Source organism: Leptidea sinapis, chromosome 30 (assembly GCF_905404315.1).
Source record: "Leptidea sinapis chromosome 30, ilLepSina1.1, whole genome shotgun sequence".
Classification (NCBI taxonomy): domain Eukaryota; kingdom Metazoa; phylum Arthropoda; class Insecta; order Lepidoptera; family Pieridae; genus Leptidea; species Leptidea sinapis.
Genome location: NC_066294.1, coordinates 9,919,277 through 9,938,258, shown reverse-complemented (window position 1 = coordinate 9,938,258; position 18,982 = coordinate 9,919,277). Strand labels below are relative to the sequence as shown.

At 35.2% G+C, this 18,982-nt stretch overlaps 1 protein-coding gene across 1 annotated transcript in view; it reads right to left on the bottom strand.

Annotated features, from left to right (window-relative positions):
- LOC126973793 (low-density lipoprotein receptor-related protein 4) overlaps nucleotides 1-12,796 on the bottom strand; it is a 43,537-nt gene extending 30,741 nt beyond the window's left edge. Inside the window, exons 1-6 of the mRNA XM_050821112.1 lie at nucleotides 12,642-12,796; nucleotides 6,953-7,138; nucleotides 5,659-5,841; nucleotides 3,365-3,483; nucleotides 2,374-2,578; nucleotides 1,735-1,864 (exon numbers count right to left, since the gene is read on the bottom strand). Coding sequence (XP_050677069.1) covers nucleotides 1,735-1,864; nucleotides 2,374-2,578; nucleotides 3,365-3,483; nucleotides 5,659-5,841; nucleotides 6,953-7,016 — 701 coding nt within the window. The 5' untranslated portion in view covers nucleotides 7,017-7,138; nucleotides 12,642-12,796. The remainder of the gene's footprint in view (nucleotides 1-1,734; nucleotides 1,865-2,373; nucleotides 2,579-3,364; nucleotides 3,484-5,658; nucleotides 5,842-6,952; nucleotides 7,139-12,641) is intronic.
- Nucleotides 12,797-18,982: the final 6,186 nt, after the last annotated feature.

Here is an 18,982-nt window from a genome sequence, read left to right as displayed (position 1 = left end):
AAACATTCGTAAAAATGAGTAGCAACTAGGTGCTACTCATCCTACTCAATATACTCAGAATTTCACACTAGACAATCACTAAATTAAATGAAAGAGTAGTTTGATTCCCAAAAATGTCAGCGATTCCTCAACTGAAGAAGAACTGTTATTATGTATATATGTAACAGAATCTTTGAACATTTACCAGTGGGAGTTTCCTTTGCACAGGATGCCGGCTAGATTATGGGTACCACAACAGCGCCATTTTCCGCCGTGAAATGTGTACTCATTATTGTGTTTCGGTCTGAAGGGCGTCGTAACTAGTGAAACGATTGGGCAAACTTAACATCTTATGTCTCAAGGTGACGAGCGCAGTTGTAGTGCCGCTCAGAGCTTTTGAGTTTTTCAATAATCCTGAGCGGCACTGCATTGTGATGGGCAGGGCGAATCAATTACCATCAGCAAATTTCACCCACATTAAAATGTTAATATGAATTTAAACTTTGCACATGTTTCGATGACAAACAATAATTTAAACACTTCTTAGTCCGTCCCACTTTTATTAGCTCGCTATGTATGTCTGTTTGTGTGTACCGCATTTTTTAATGTGATTTTCGACGCCTTCAAAACCACACAAATTAATAAAAACTTATCACACCATTTTAGGACCAGTGGGAGGCTCCTTTGCACAGGATGCCGGCTAGATTATGGTTACCACAACGGCGCCTATTTCTGCCGAAAAGCAGTAATTCTAGGGCGCCGTAGCTAGTGAAATTACTGGGCAAATGAGACTTAACATCTTACGCTCAGAATTTTTGGGTTTTTCAAGAATCCTGAGCGGCACTGCATTGTACTGGGTGGGTCGTATCAATTACCATCAGCTGAGCGTCCTGATCGTCTCGTCCCTTATTTTCATAAAAAAAATCGTTTTAGGACGCGTAGGTGTATTTTTTGTTTACAAATGTATTTTATGTCTCGCTTTCTTAGTTTCACTTTCATGATACCAATTTGTAAAAGATAAAATTACTTGTTTTGATCCTTCATAAGTAAAACTGTGTAATACCATTTTAAGGTTTTTTTTCATGACTAAAACGTTGGTATCACGATTGGTACGAGCTAAACCGTAGCGTACTGTGGGACCACCCTGATATAATCGTCTGCGCCCGTCACCCTGTCAACAGCAACGCTCCTGTTATTTCTCTGGGAGCTGCAAGAGAATGTGGGCGGCGGTGATCCATTAACACCATGTCACCCGTACGCTCGTTTGTGGAGGACAAAGTTTTTCCATAAAAACAACCCTGACATCTAAGATGTAATAATAAATGACGAAGAAAATATCATGTTTACCCAATTATTATAGAGCGGGAGAAATTTACACAATATATTCGAAATTGTCAGAACACGAAATTTTCCCTCACTAGGTCAGTGTCGCATTGAACTATTTATACGCATATAAGTATGCGTCACCGGACCGACGTACGCCGGACCAACGAGCTCGACCGCCGATTCTCGTCAGCGCAACGTAGCTGTACGCGCGTAGCAATTCATCAGCGCTGGACTGAACGCGACCATAATAATTATGTTTTCATTGTTATGGCTACGCTTGACCGACGTCAGCGCTGACCTTCGCTCGAACACTAAATGCAGCTTAAATGTAACCCTACATGTGTATAGCTCTAACGTCTGGCGTTGATATATGGACGCCTGGTCGCCTGTCAACGCGCGGGGATTATAAAAGATTTAAATTGTACTTACTTTCCTTTAGGGCAGTTGATCTCGTCAGAACCGTCTCGACAATCGTTGTCACCATCACACAGCCACTCCTTCTGTATGCACAGGCCGTTGTTACACTGAAATTGCTCCTCAGTGCAATTTACTTCTAGTCCTAAAACATACAGTTATTGAACAAAACATTCTTTCTTCTCATTGGTATAATTTCGACGATTAGTAGTAGAGTAACAAAGTAAACAACCTCTCTGATAATTAACTGTCAAATTTTTAATGATTAGTAGTCGAGTAACAATATAAGCAATCTCATTAAAAATTTGCGAAAAGATCTTCTACATAGTGACATATCAACAGATTTGATTTGTTTGGACAAAAGAATAGGTCACGTATAAAAACAGTAATCGATCGCGAAATGCATACGAAGATAAAGGCTCCAGAATGCTTTGCAACAAATGCATATATAAGCATAAATTTATAGAAAATCAGAAACCAATTCGTTTGGATTAATGGTTTGAAATGCTATGTCTGAAATCGTTGCAGGTGATAAAACCTGAACATGGAGTGAATACCATTATGGTACACACGGCTGTTTGGCGTCAAAATAGGAGTGTTGGCAGTACATTGCAGATATATTTAGTTATTCTGCTACAAGGTGTGGACACATACCGCAATGTGTCTCGTCGGAGAAGTCTCCACAATCGTTGTCGCCATCGCAAAGCCAGTCGAACGCTATGCATACGTTGGTGCCATGACACAGCGTCCGGTTGTCCTGTTCATCGCAAGCCTTCCTGCAGCCGGCTTCGTCTTCAGCGTCGATACAGTCCACTACTCCATCGCAACGTTTCTCCAACTCTATGCACTTGCAGGACGTCTGTATAACAGTTACCATTAAATGGGATTGAAAAGTATCTGAATGAAATAGGAACACAGTTGTGAAGTATGATTGTCAAATTTTCCATACAATTTAAATAAAACACTTTTAGAGGATTAACGTGACGCGTCACTGTTTTTACATTAGATTTTTGCGTAAAAGTTACATTTTTAATTTTAGTTAACCCTTTGCTGTATTCCAATCTTCTGATTCGGTTAGCACTTTCCACTATTCAAATTTGTAACTAAAATTTATGAACGATGCGAGACTTGAACCCGCGCCTCTCGGGTTCCTTCTGAGCACTCTTAACAAATGAGCCAACCGTTCAAGTGAGGCATAGATCGTAAATATTGGTATGTCTTGTTCAACTCTCAGGTTGTGGCTTCATCTACAGGATCTACTTGACAGTCGATTATCTGCTCAACCCCAATAATTGCATATTAGGAAATTGACTTGTGAGATATCGCTTTTTATAATCTAAACAATTGAGGTTAAACAATTGTTGATATTATTTATCCCAGAACTATCCCAGAACTGAGGGATATCACTTTAAAATGTATCTACCTAATTAGTATTTATTGTCAGTTTGTAAATAGGTTATTATTGTAGTTTTAAATATTACAACTAATATTATAGGTATATACACTACGATTTGTCGCTCAATATGAGTATCATGTTAGTTTATGTATTTCAGTAAGTGAATTTCTTTTTGAGATAATAAATATTCTCAAATATTAATCGAATACATGCATTAAACCGTATAAATTTATTTATCATAAAATGTACCTGGCACGAGAAGAATTCTTTGGAGCACGGAAGATGGCAACCTCCGTCGTCATGGCCGTCGTCTATGTCATCAGCCACTACGTAGGATTCTCTTGGATTTATGTAAATGCGCCCGTTTGCTGCAAATAAACGAATATGTAGCAGCCATTTTGTCAAACCAGCTAGTGATTTGAAAAAATTAATCAACGAAAACCGACTTGTGACGCTTAACGCAATGTTTAACTTAGGTTAAGGTTTATTAAGTTTGGTTCTGTTAGTTAATTTAAAAAAGGTGTGTGTGAACTTATGTATTCACGCAAGAAGTTATACTTCATCGGCCTAACAAAGCAAAAATCCTTAAAATTATAATCCATTAAATTATTCCTCGTGCTATTCTACGTTTGAAGAAAGAACTATTTTGTAAAAATCTTGCAACGATGGCTTTGACAATTAATTATTAAAAAACGAATACGGCTGTACGGGCTTGAACCCTTTGCCTATCCTAATAATAGACGAAGAAACCAAAAAAAGGTAACGAATGTTAACGGTAGGTAGCCCTGTTATTTTTGTATTATAGTGATGTGCGTGGATCTTAAAATTTCGCTCTCATCATTTTTTCATAATGCGCCTAAAGATAAAGTATAACTTCAAAAAGAAACACAAAAGAACATAAGACATTGGAATTTGTTCCTTGAGATGCTATCGCCATATTTTGTTTTGGTGATTAATAGAGCTCTAATGAAAAGAATGTGTTCTATATTCGAATCGCCCGCCAATTTAAGACCGCTATCTCAAACAGACTAAGGCTAAGTTCTGTACAGCGAGCTTAGACTTTGCTCAGACTTATCTAGCGAGTTGAGTCAAAGTCCGTATTTATAAACAAGAGGACACAATGTGGAAGCAGGCACGCCCGCAACGAACCCGTTTGTAGAACTGTGTTTAAGAGTCAGACCGACAAGGGTGGCTTTATTAAGGTGGAGCGGAAGAAGAGGAGGCCTCCTGGTCGTAATGAATGTGGTACGGCACCGATAGGACAGAACCAGCTCCTGCGTCCCGTAGTCCCAGCGCCGTATATCTACGTCTCTCGCTTTCACTACACCACCAAGGCCTCCGACATTGTTCAGTACTTAGTGGACATGACGCGTCACGCAGTAGACTTTAACTCTTTTGTTGTTCGCGTCCCGACAGAACATATGTAGACCTTCCTGGACCTGAAGCTGTGGCCTAAGGGGGAAGGAGGGAACAAAAAGGAGATCAAGAATTCTTTGCGTCATCACAACAGTTGTTGTTCGTCGTTTTAATATTCCCGTATAATACACTGTCTGGTGTCACTACTGACCTCTACCATAGTAGACATATGTATCTACAGTGCCTCTACTATATACAACTGGACTGGCGGCTGTCAAAGTGCTTTTGTGCCAGTTTGATATTCGCTATTTTGGTGCTGTTGGCCATGTAGCGAGAGTCTATGGCACTAAACATTGCTATGTGGTGGGAAACTATTTACAAAAAAAAATGTTTACTTTATTACGTTGATTCTTGCAGTATAAATAACACGGAAAACTATCAAAATTTATTCAAAATGCAAAAAAAACCAGAGTATTGTACGTTCCTTTGCTGCCATTTGTATTATACTTCAAAATTAGTTCTCTGAACGCTGGCGAGTGGCGCTTCAAATAGGCACAAAAAAAAATCTGTCAAACATATGGAACAGCCTGTCCAGTGGTATTAATACAGGTCAATGGCTGTCACGCATCTAAAAATGCGTTCAGCACCATGCCTAATACGTTATCAATCCGCATTTCGCATAAATCATTCATCGATTTCCGCTTATTTTAATCAAACTAATAATCAAATAAGTTTTGGTTACTGTTATAATTTAGTATACTTTCTTTTGTAAAAGATTGTTTAATAATAATAGACTATGTACTGTGTATTGACACACAGTTTTTTTTTACACAAATTATCTTGCCCCAAGTTAAGCATATATAGCCTGTGTTATGGGTTACAAGACAATGATATATTTAAAACAATATACTTACTTAAACATACATATATTCATATAAACATACATAAATACATTTAAACATCCTGGACTCGGAAACAAACATCTATATTCATCATATAAATGCTCGCATCTACCGGGATTCGAACCCGGGCCCTCTAGCTTAGTAGGTAGGATCGCTAACCACTCGGCTATACAGGTTGTCTATAATGAAACAAAAAGTAGGGATCATTTATTTTGATACGATTATTGTTACTTATATGTATAGCTATAGCTAAATCTAAATGCTAATATGAGACTGTATACTTACGATGCCATGCATCAACTCTAGTGTATGGGCTATGTGGTCTGAACCCTGGTACTTGAATAGGCCCGGATATGCCGATTGCAGGTGGCTGGTACGGAGGCACTCGGCCGACGGACCTAGTGTCAGGTTCTGCTGAGCCGTTGGCAAAGCGCTGGTTCGGCAATATGAACGCATCATCTCCATAAGCTGATCAAAAGCGAAATAATCTTCATTATTTGGATAGGTTAATCAAACAAAACAAATCATAATAGTGATTTTCATTATTATAACACTAGAAATAAGGGATTGCTTGTAACTAATCCTAGTAGGCTTCATAAGATACATAATAGCTTTAAGGGTAAATGTATTCACTTTTATAATAAATTCGCAGTCCCAGCCACTGTCCAGGCATTAACTATAAATAAATTTAAATGTTTTCTTAAAAATGTAACTGCTCCACAACTGAACATCTAAGTGATCGGAGAGCCTGGGACTAGATTATGATTATTTTATAGCAATAACAATGACAGTACTATAATGTATATTTTATTAAAAAGAGCGCAAAAAAAGAATGTTGGGAGATATTCTTGTGCTGTTTATTCTCTCTCAGAGCGCCATTTATTTCAGAAGTGGTAGTAGTATCAAGTATGTTAGTAATCATCAAAAAGATTTTTTCTATGGGAACGCCAAACACTACTTTCAGCTTGTGTGTCAGTATTAACGAAACAAATAGATAAATGTTCTAAAATTGTGGATGTTCCAAAAAAAAACAGTGAGATTCAGATTGCACTGTTTTATATAGTAAATTAATTAGTTAGACAAAAAGCTTTGATCTCAATCGCTGCAAAATAAAAAAAAACGTATCCTTGGAGAGATATATAAATAAAGACCAATGCTCAAATTCCATATTCCCTGCGAGATCGTATCAAAAATGACGAGATCTGTAGGAGAACCAAAGTCACCAACATAGCCCAAATGATTGCAAAAGTGAAGTGGGCATGGTATATAGCTCGGCGGACAGATGGCCGTTGGGGCAGTAAGGTCCTCGAATGGCGACCACGTACCGGAAGACATAGTTTTGGTAGGCCCCCCATAAGAATGGACTGACGATCTGGTCAAGATCGCCGGAGTAGGTTGGATGAGGGCAGCGCAGGACCGATCGTCATGGCGATCTTTGGGAGAGGCCTTTGTCCAGCAGTGGACGTCTTCCGGCTGAAATGTGATGATGATGATATTCCTCGGCCTAGGTATTTGTGAACGTGCGTTAGTGCGGAGCTTAAGATTATACATGATTTAAAAATAAAATAAGAATACTTACCACAGTGTGAAATAAAAACGACAAGGAAGTATTGTATCAATTTCAGATTCATGCTGAGGTTCATCACATTCGTAATGGCGAGAGAGTACTCAATTTAGGTGACTTGGTCATGCAAGTCTTCAGCACGGCAGCCCACCCCCTGGGAAGTTCGCATGGCGCTTCTATCGAACGCAACTGCAACTTTATCTGTCAATATCATAAACAAATAAGAAAACAGTAGAAAAAATAGAAATATATTAATTTATCAATAGCTTAACATATTGCATTAACACTTGGTAAACGTTACGAAGATACATCAGTTCGTAAAGTGGCTTTGATATGGGGAGAAGAAGAATGATATAAAGAAACTGGATGTTTCTTATCATTCTTTTAAATCATAGAATAACAAAATTGACTGAATCTTAAATTGACTGCGCAGAACCAGTCAAGAACCATGCATTATAATCTTTTATATAATCTGTTAAACCTTAGTAAACCTTCTTTATGAGCGAAGCTTTAATATATTAGTAAAATTTGTGCTCAGCGACAAGAAGACGCAGTGTTGGTGGTCAAGATGGACCGACGATCTGGTCAAGATCGCCGGAATACGTAGGATGAGGGCAGCGCAGGACCGATCGTCGTGGATATCTTTGGGGGAGGCCTTTGTCCAGCAGTGGACGTCTTTCGGCTGATGATGATGATGATGTGCTCACCAACCCCTGGTATACATTCTGGTATTTTTTCTAAAATTAAATACAAGACTTATAAAAGGAGCCCTTAAAGGGTTAAGCTAACCTTTTATTACTGTTTATTCTTTCTTCTTGAATTGAATGAGAAGAAAAGAAATCGATCGAAGAAAAAGTCGATTCTGAATTTCGTTCTGTATTTTTTATCTGTTCTGACAGTGACAGCTACAGAATTGTCTAGAATGTCAATAATTGTCAATCACTCGTTTGTTGTATCGTTAGTGCGTACCTACACGATTTGTCATTTGAGTGTTTCCCGTTGTTTTATTGATATTTTCCTTCTTTATTTTTGACTTCTGATATTGCTAAACTTGTACGATCATTATCACAAAAAACAATCGCATTTCAAAAATCAGCTGTTTTAATATAGATTGTTGCCCATATATTGCATAACCTCAATTTTACAAAACCTCCTATAACTCTGCTTTCAGATTGCCAAAAATCCTCAAATTCTCAGTGATGCTTTTAAAATTTATAATCTATTTATTAACACCAATTTCATCCTTTTACATCTTGGCCCAATAATGTATGTAAGTATCCGTCTCCTTTATGTTCGGGAGAAGATATGCAGCGTCAATGTGACGTGCTATTTTTGTTAAGAATAGAATATCAGCTATTTTGCTTCTCTCTTGGAGTGGAAATAGTCATAGGCACTTGAATATCCAGATGATGGGGACAATATCCAATTTTTTGGCGTGTCGTGCAAAGGCGAAATTCGGTTGCAGGTGAAACAGCTCTTTGGAACACTCCCGTGATAAATGCGGTAGAAGACACACAATTAAGCAACGTCTCTACGCAATGCCAAGTAATCCAGCCGTTCAGTATACTCTCTATCAAAATACCATTTCATATTTTCAATTACTTCTCAATACAAATCCAAATGATATATTATAAAAAACTACACTCCAGCAAGGCATTTTTTTCTGGTTGTTCACTTGAATCTGTAGTACTGATAAACTTGGAGTGCAGGTTCAGTACAAATACCAACTTTTGCTGGACACAGAAATTTTTAGGCCTAAATTAAGTGCTTTTGGCGCAAATTCTTGGAAGTTCGTCAGGGTATTCATTGCCATCGATCTCTAAATGTCCTGATACCCGTCGAAATATAACTGTTTATATCTCATATAGTATTTAGATTAGTAAGTTTGTTGTCTACAAGTTTTAATATCGTTCTGTTTTATTCATTTACAATTTTTGTATTTTTCCTCACAATCTACGACAGAAGAACATAAATAGTACAGCAATGTTGTTTTATTTCACTCACTATAAGATAATAAGATAGACTCTTTAAGTGTCAGACAGATTACAAGTAGGTAATCTACTTATCGTAAACACGGCTCTGCATAAATATATCGCATTACTAAGGCGATTGTACTTTATTTCATTCAATACATGGAATTATCTTCGTAAACAAATTAAGTTTGACTACCCACGCTATGACGTCAATCTGTATATACGTGGGTTTTTGTTATATATTGATTTTATATCTTGATTGGTTTTTAAGTAGGAGGTATACGGCGTCTTGTATTTCAATACTTGGCAACGTTATACAAAAACAAAAAATGAGATGAATTATTCTTAGGAATAATCTATATGTATATTTACTATTAGATATTATTCTAATACTACTATGTCTATTCCTTCAGGGGTTCCCCAAGGATCCATTCTGGGTTCCCTCTTGTTTAATATTTTCGTAAATGATATAACCTCTAATTTTAGATACTCCAAAATAATATTATACGCCGACGACATGAAAATACTCTGCCCGATTGTTTGTATTAGAGATGCTGAACTCTTACAAAGTCATTTAGATAATTTCTGTAGTAGTACGCAAAATAGAACTCAATTAAAGAAATAAGTAAATATTTGATCAATATATAAACAAAACATGATTTTTAAAGTTATGTTTAAATAATAAGTATCGCAATATAGACTACTACTTTACAATACTATAAAATACCATACTTATTTTTACATAATATTATGTAAAAAGAATTATAGAGATGAACAAAGTTCAATAGTTTTCTATTTGTTATGGAAAAGAAAAAGATTTGAATAATATGATATCTTTCTGTTGGAAGAAATTTTGCTGTGAAAACATTACCTTTTTACAATCTTTTTTCAAAATTACTTATATTTCTCATTCAGTCCAAAAACAAAGTCTGGAATTTGAATATTTACATATAAAATAACTTCCGACAGTATGAAATTAGTTACAAAAGTTTTCTCTCTATTACTGATCTTAGACTTTGTACAGACTTTACTTAAAACGAGAAGTTGACTTTTGTATTTGACTGTCTTATCTAATGCTCAGTATAATTGCAGCCGTCAAATGACTATAAAACAAAATAAAAAAGTGTGTGCGTGTAATCTTTACGCGCGATTGAAGTTAAACTTAATAATCTTTTGAGCAAAGTTGGCATTTTATCTATTTAAGTAAGTGTGAGTGAGATTTTATATATTTTACAAAGAATGATATAATGTTATATTTTGATATTATTATTCATCAGAAAATAAGCACCTAAACTTTTTACAGGTTCCTCGTAAAATGTTCCTCGGATTCCGCCATTTTATTTGACTGATTATTATTTTCATTTTATATTCTTTTTATAATTCATTAATACCATTCGCACATTTTAAAATATTCACTCATCAAATAAAATAATTGATAATAAGAAATTGAAGGTTATATTAGCACATATTAATATGACGTTGTTATTGAATATAAACGAATATGGCTGTATGGGCTCGAACCTTTGCCTATCCTAATAATGAATGAAGTAACCAAAAACAATTTAACGAATGTCGCAAATGTCAGATAAATTCTTATAACATTAATAATATTTATTACAAAAGTAGTATTAAATAAGCAAAGTATACACCTGGAGATTTTCAAAAAATATTACTGAGCATATTGAAATGTTTTTTTAAAACCATAAAATTATAACGGCTTAAAAATTGTTTCAATTATTGACTTTTTAACTGAGCTTTACTTTCGTCAGAAAAAAAATTCTAAGTTACCGCCAAGTCGCGCATAAGAAGTTTTACTTCAGATAAGAGATTATGCTTAGCTTACACTCAGTTAAATTTTACGTGAGTAAAGTTTACGCCAAGTCTAAGTATGCTCATGTCTCAGCCTTATTGTATGTTCAGTTAAGTTCGGGTGTCTGTCAACCTGTCTACCGAACTCTAGTTCGGCGAAAATTATCAATAATTGAAACTGAATAATTCTAATGAGCTACGTATAGTGATTCTTTTTATAGAACAGCCATATTGTTAAACATCAATTCTGCTGTATGTGGGCGTGAAGCGCATGCGCCAAGATATGAGACCTACTTGTTGATCAGAAATTCATTCACGACGCACTGATCCGCGCAATCCACCACAAAATAATAACCACGCATAAATTATTGCTTACAGCCGTACATTACAATGCTTAATACACCCTGTAGTATTCTATTTTCACCAGAAAAACCTTCAGTGAACTAAAAAAGTTATTAAATATGAATAAATGAATACTAATTAAGATCTGTTTTTATTCCACTTGCATTCCAAACAAAATGTATAAATTCCATGTATTTTATTTCTTTTTTTTTCTATCTATAGCAACTTTTAATATTTGATTTGTTTTCAAGGTGGATTTGAAAGAGCAGTTTGATTGCACTGTACACAGCTTTACTTCTACCGTTCTTCGAAACATATCAAGATATTAAAAACATTCGAGCACAGAAAGCAAATATACACTACGAAAGAAAGTACATCAAAAAACTTTTCATTTAAAAAAAAACACGCTGAATTTTTTTCTATTTTTAATTATTATATTTATTACTATTAGGCCTGCTATTATTATAGAAATTCCATTCTTATTAATAGTATCTTTATACAGATTTTCAACTGCTTATGTTTAAACTTATCGGTTATTCACAAAATTTATTGTGAAACCAAATATAGAAAATAACATTGTAAAATAATAATATTATGCATGTTCCTAAAAATCTATACTAGCTAATGGAGAGCCGGTTTTTTGTTCGGCTATACTGAGAAAACTACTATCGATCGGAATGATACTTATGTCATAAGATGCAGCGTGTTTCGGAGGTTTTAGGACATAATCTATATTTTTTGATTGAGAAATACCTATATATTCGCAATAATAATAATTCTGTCAATGAGCGGTCAGCTAGTGTCGATCACAGAGAATTTAAACACTACGTTCAGTGTCTATAATATATTTTATGATAGACAGTTTTTCCTCCGTACCGCAAATATTTTATTTTATCCTTTATTTTCGGTTGTTATGGCCATTGTTAAACAAATTATGCAAGCGTTCATTGGTTATTTTATTTTCACTTTTTTAATTCACCATCTTAGTATCATTATACCTTCGCAAGCTAAATAAGAAATGGATGCTTCTTTAAAACAGTACTTATATACGTAACAAAAAAAATGTTTATTAATAAAATATAAAAAATCTTGAATAACTATTTGCAGTTCTGGTCGTATCATTAAATTCATTTCATTGTATGTTTGTCTATAGTTCCATTCATTTTAAAAAGTTTTCAAAATGTACAATTATGAAGCATAGAAAGATGGGCGATCAATACGACTTGGGAGTGATGGAGGCTGCGCGAGTGCCCACGCCCGCCCTCTCAATTCCCTCCCGCCCATATAATGTGACCCTGAAAATTTTCTACGACGTCAATCCAGAAAATCCCTATTTTTGGATTTTAAACCAGTGAGATAGTCATTATAAATACAATCTGATCCCCGACATGCTTAAATTCTTCACCATGCTAAATTTATTACCTGTGTTTTGTTATTATAATAAGATATTTCTTCATGTCTTACTAAGCGCGCATATCATTTGATAATCAGCGTATTTTACAAGTCATGATATGAAATTTTATGTCGTTAATTAACAGATATTCTAACATTTCGCATTAGATTGAATTGTCAATACGCACCTTATCCACAAATTCTGAACATCATAATATACCACCAAAAAAAAAAATCACTTAAATGTTCTGTTTTTCATTCACAAGCAAATGTTTTCACGCACAAAAGTTAATATTCACCAAAATTCAGGTAGAAGACAGTGAGATGTTGTTGCACGTTCTTCTTGTGGATACATCAGAGGTACTGACTGATCTGGAACCTACAACAACCCCCCTACTCTCCCCCCCCTCCGTACCCCGTCGCACTCCCTACCCCTAAGTTCTGTACCCCCGCACTCCGCACCCCGTGACACGTCAATGAATGAACGGCCGCCCCTGGTTCTCAGCCTATTTAAAGTTGTTTTCGCATCACCTACATTCAAACTGTATAGGCTATCAATAAATAACATCCGATAAAAATAGTTTAGTGTAAATAAAACATAATTATTTTACTACCCACGTTTATAGCGTTCTAGCTTCATGTTTGTAGCCTTTTTAAGCTACAGTACCTTTACATGTAATAACGTTTCTCTTGAACATAATATATTTGATTTTTTATCAAAAATATAAAAGTATGATAAAATAAGATATTTTACAAAAAAATATTCCTAAAAATCAATTTAGTTTTACTGTTAGTTATCATTAAAGGTACGCCTCTTTTTTAAATATTCAATTACAAGATAAACGTGTTTTATGATCTTTTGAAAGATTTTCACTGAAATGCGACATCTAATGCAAATCATAAGAAAGAAATAGCGTAGCTCGTAACTCGTAGCAGAGAAGCTACGAAAAGTAATTGATATCAACCCGTTGATTTGTTAGTAACAGCTGAAGAATAAAATAGGTGGCATCCTAGCGAAACTCTCTAAGGAAAATGCGATTCACTCGATTGTTTGAAACGTGCAGTCATTGATAGATTGACAGATGACAGCTATAATCTTGTAAAAAATGTTAAGATAGCCAAAATCCACTACGTTGTAAGTATCAGTTCGCTTTCAAACTTAGCCGGATATACTTCGTGGTATATCGCGATACAGTAATTATTACTATTTCTAACTTATGTCAAATGACTCAACCTTTAATACTAAACATTTAAATTTTTACTTAGGCAGTCCTCCTGCCTCTTATTACGAAGTATTTACATTCTCTTTGTAGGCAATTAAACTTAAAGCTTTCACCTTTCACGAAACAAGATCGTCAGTAACACTCTAAAAACCAAAATAATCTCACAGAGGGCGCTTTAACCAGGTTCACTTATTATCGAAGTAGGTATTAATTAAATCAAATTTATGTGTGAAGTATCTGCCTATTTAAGTAAAATTATTAGAATAATTTTAAACAATTAGACTCCTATCACCTATTAATTCATTTAATGACCACCTTCGTCATTAAGGCGACACTAAATGCCGGCGAACTTGAGTGATATGAGCTCACGGCTGCCTGTATGTTACAAAGCCAATATTTTCAAAATTCTTTCGTGGAAAACATTACATTTTAACAGTTTCTACTACTATTATGTACTAATTTGAATAAATGCACTACACAAAAAAAGTACAAGCTATTAGAATAACTTTTCTGAGAGTAGTACTACTTATAAAAATGCATCATGCCATGCCAAAAAACTTGTTTAACTGCAAAGAAAAGTGGTAGTTCAAAAAGGCTCTGGAGTGCTAACTATAACAAACAGCAAGCATTAGAAACCTACAAATAAGACTTAAGGAAATGTGTAACAGGATTAAGTAGTGTTCATAGCTCCAAATGCTACATTTTCACCACAAAACTTGTCTAAAACACCTTGTTTGCGTGTTTTCTGCTAACACCTCCCCTTTAATGAAAAATAAATTACCAGTGGCAGGCTCTTTTGCACAGGATGCCGGCTAGATTATGGGTACCACGGTGCCTATTTCTGCCGTAAAGCAGTAATGTGTAAACATTATTGTATTTCGGTCTGAAGGGCGCCGTAGCTAGTGAGATTACTGGGCAAATGAGACTCAACATCTTGTCTCAAGGTGACAAGCGCAATTGTAGTGCCGCTCAGAATTTTTGGGTTTTTCAATAATCCTAAGCGGCACTGCATTGTAATGAGCATGGCGTATTAATTGCCATCAAATGAACGTCCTGCTCGTCTCGTCCCTTATTTTCATAAAAAAAAATGTCCCGGTGGCGTTCTATATACGTATACAGTGAGTTTTACGAAAGCGAAGACGAGGTAATTGTTTTTTAAATAATTTAAAACTGTGAGTTACACAATTTTGTTATTTTAAAAGTGGCACTTATCTGAAATACAACACTCCATCTTTTTTAAGTTCAGTTAGACAGTTCTTACTGAACACTTTGTCATTGCGTGTCATTGTATTCAAAGCGCGGTTGAAACATAACTGAAAGAAAACGTGAATGTTTGTCTATTTGCTTATTGTACGTTAATGTTCTAAATACATTACATACATACAACAATTATCTAAATGCTATCCGCTAAGATTTCTTCTCAACAATTTCGACGCTTGTTTCGCATCTACACGAGGCATCCTCAGGGGATGTTGGCTCTCCGAACTGTGGACGGGAGGCTTAACATAACTTTAATTACTATAACATTTAATTATTATGAAGTATATTTTATGTATACAACATGTTACAAAATGCCCCGTAAAAATATAATTAATTATCAAAGCCAAAAATTTTGTCAACTCTAGTGAGCTATTATGTCAAGGAGCCAAATTATTAAACAGAAAGGGGTACGTAACTAACGGTTTTACCTAATAATCGTCTACTTTAACTGTTTTTCTATTTTTCATTCATAAATGTTTGCTACCTCAATGTACTTGCTTTATACTTGCATTATACTCAAGTACTGACTTAAAAAAATGTCAAGTTGGTAAAAATGGTTATGTGAATATATAGTATATTTCTCTGATTGCCATTTCCCAGATGGAGCAGCGTGTTGGATCGGTTTTCGCATCAATAAGACCCACGATGGTGCGAAATGCCACACAAGCCGTATGCCGACGAAAGAGGTTGTGTATTGAACAAGGCGGACCACACTTTGAGCCGTTTCTGTAAATTTGACTTTTAACTTAAATTAAATTATTAAAAAAAAGCAATTGTGTGGTTTAATGAAACCAAGATGCAAGTGAAACTTTTTTCACAAAATAACAAAGCATTTAATATCAGCATAGAAAAAAAAACAATTTTATATATTATGCTTTACATTTTCATAAAATAAAATAAAAAATATCATGTGTTTGGGGTTCAAACCTACTCTTCCACCCGAACGCAATTGTTCTAATATGCGAACTATAGGCGCCGCCCGACCGTCACGCAACATGCAACACACAGACGAAAAAGTAATAAAAGTTTCACTTTAAAAACCCGAAGACGCAGGTTGGTTGCAGGCGCCCCACAAGATGGACTGACGATCAGAGGGCCTACCATCAACTTTTAATAAGCGATGTTCAGTTTGGGTACCTAAACTGAATCACTAAAATTCGTACCATGAAGTGCTTTTTATTGTATGGCGTTTGGATCGCATATGTAGAATGAACGAATTAAAATTACGTTTCGAAACCTAAAATGATATCATTTTAGCGGTTTTTTTTTTGCGTAGAAAATACTAAAAATACATTTTAAAATTGCGCAATTGCGTCAAATTATAATCCATTAAGCCCTTTTTTATACTTTTTAAATAATAGTGATATAAATAAATATAGTTAATTGAATTACAAATTAAATGTTTGATTATCTGTTTTCGCAAAAATAACGAGATATAACGCACTTCCATTGATGTTTGATTTGACAGGACCCATATTATACTCTTTGACAGGACCACAGAGTACATTTTTTTTAATTCGTTCTTGCGAACAGGCCAGAGCCCGGGCCCTTACTGCCTCGTCTTTAGTATTTTCATTTTTGGTATTTATTTTCAGTATTTTGTATTACAAAAAAGTGAAATAAAGTATTCTCATCTCATCTGTAAATCAATAAAATTTTTCTTTTCTATGTTTTAACTATTTTTTAAAAGTTATTAACAACACGATTCACTTTCCTTTAAGGAAGTAGCAACTTTTTTCGAATCGGTCACTTTGACAAATAAGCTATCCTGTTTAGGTTGAAATAACACCTCATGGTACGAATGAATGAACGAACTAAATCAGTTTGCGATTCAGTTGATATCATTCTTGACATTCAATTGACATCATTGCGATTTAATCAGTTGATTTGACGACAACCTAAATTAGCTCTAATCGCGTCGTGGTACGAAATAGCGAAGCAGTTCATTTTAGGTTGTCAATTGAATCGCAATAAGAGTACATGGTAGGCCCGCTGGTATATATGAATAAGATTACTGGAATACGTTGGATGAGGGCAACGCAGGACCGATCATCGTGGAGATCTTTGGGGGAGGCTTTTGCCGAGCAGTAAATGTTTTCTGGCTGAAGAGATGACGAAGGTAAATAAAAACACTATATCTATATTTGAATCTTTATTTTTACAATATCTTTAATACTTTAATAATTATAACGCTTGCCATGCAACATGAACAATATAATTGAACAGGAATTTTCATTTTAAATAAATTATTCTAATTACATTTAATATATTTTTAATTTGTTATATTTACACTTATGTTTTAATAATATGAAGAATTAACATTATATTTATCGTTATTGACATAGGTACAATGAGCAGTAAAAGAAAATGACCGTTTTAGTAATAGACTTACAATAAACTAGCGTAAAGACAAACATAACGTGTGAAAGAGAAGAATATATAACCGAGATACAGTAAGATAGAAAGGGAAAGCGAATCTTTTGTTACTGTGATCGATTTTGATTGAAAAGTCGTCAACAGTCCGCCAAGCTTGTTATTTATTAATATATAGAATATAGAACCCGTAGATAGAAGATGAATAATAGACGCGTCATTAAGGGTATGTTCCGATATGCACTGCGACCACTGTACAGTGTGACGTCAATTTAGTATACTGTGAAGCCGTTCCTTTATAGCAAGTTAAACTGGTTACTATTTAAATCGGAACGCAATCCCGTATACTGTCAGCCGCATTTTTTGGCGCAGGAGGCGTATTTGGCCCTTTCAAAGGAGCTTATTAAAGTTTTCTAGTTCATTAAAAAATGTTGTTGGAGTACTGTCAAATTAAAAATATTTGGGATTAAACAGTAAGTATTGTTTATAAAACGTTAGGCACTCGAGTGGTTTTGACTGATCACGTGATCAAAGTACTGCGAGTACCTTACCTCGAAAACGCCAGTGCTCACAGTAGAATATGGCGGTGATTTATGACGTCATATATTTCCCTAGGGTACTGCGGCAGTATACTGGCAGTCCATAACGGAACGAATTTTTCTATAGTGATAGCACTGTGCAGTGCTCGCAGTGCATATCGGAACATACCCATAAAAACAGGTTTATATTTGCTCTAAAAACATTGTACCATTGTATGAGTATTGGTGGTAAAATGATAACAGTTACTTAGGAAATGTATACTTTTCGAATTGTATGGGATCCAGTGCTCTATGAACGGCTGGATCACTTGGCGTTGCTTAGAGAAGTCGCTTCATTGTGTGTCTTCTACCGCATTTATCACGGGGAGTGTTCCGAAGAGCTGTTTCACCTGATTCCTGCCGCCGAATTCCATCTTCGCACGACATACCACAAGTTAGGATATCATCCTCACCATCTGGATATTTGGCGGTCCTCCACAGTGCGGTTTTCAAGGAGCTTTCGTCCACGTACTACAAAGCTGTGGAATGAGCTTCCTTGTGCGGTGTTTCCGGGACGATACAACATGGGTACCTTCAAAAAATGCGCGTACACCTTCCTTAAAGGCCGGCAACGCTCCTGTGATTCCTCTGGTGTAGCGGGAGATTGTGGGCGGTGGTGATCACTTTACAACAGGTGACCCATACGCTCGTTTGTCCTCCTATTCCATAAAAAAACAAAATTATGTATTAACCTATGATTCCTAGAGCGCGGCTAATAAATTACTCACAGATTTTTCCTATAGGTATTATGAGAATAGATTTATTTTGGTGTATTATGTATTTTATACATTTATTTTTATGATTACGGCTCAGTAACTAACCTGTACATTAAAATGGTTTTATTGTTGGAAATAAATAATATTTAACGATATATTTTATAAAATTTAATAAGATATGACAGCGTTGCGTTTGATTTGACCAATTGAATACGTAGGTAGTACTAGGAGTAGTCTAACAGTAAGAATATTTTTTTTTTAAATTTTAAATTAGTGACTAGATTAGATTACTCGAATAATACATTAAGTATTAATGTGGTAACATATAAACTTTTTATTGTTTTATATATAATGGTCGTATTTTGCATTATTTTGGATT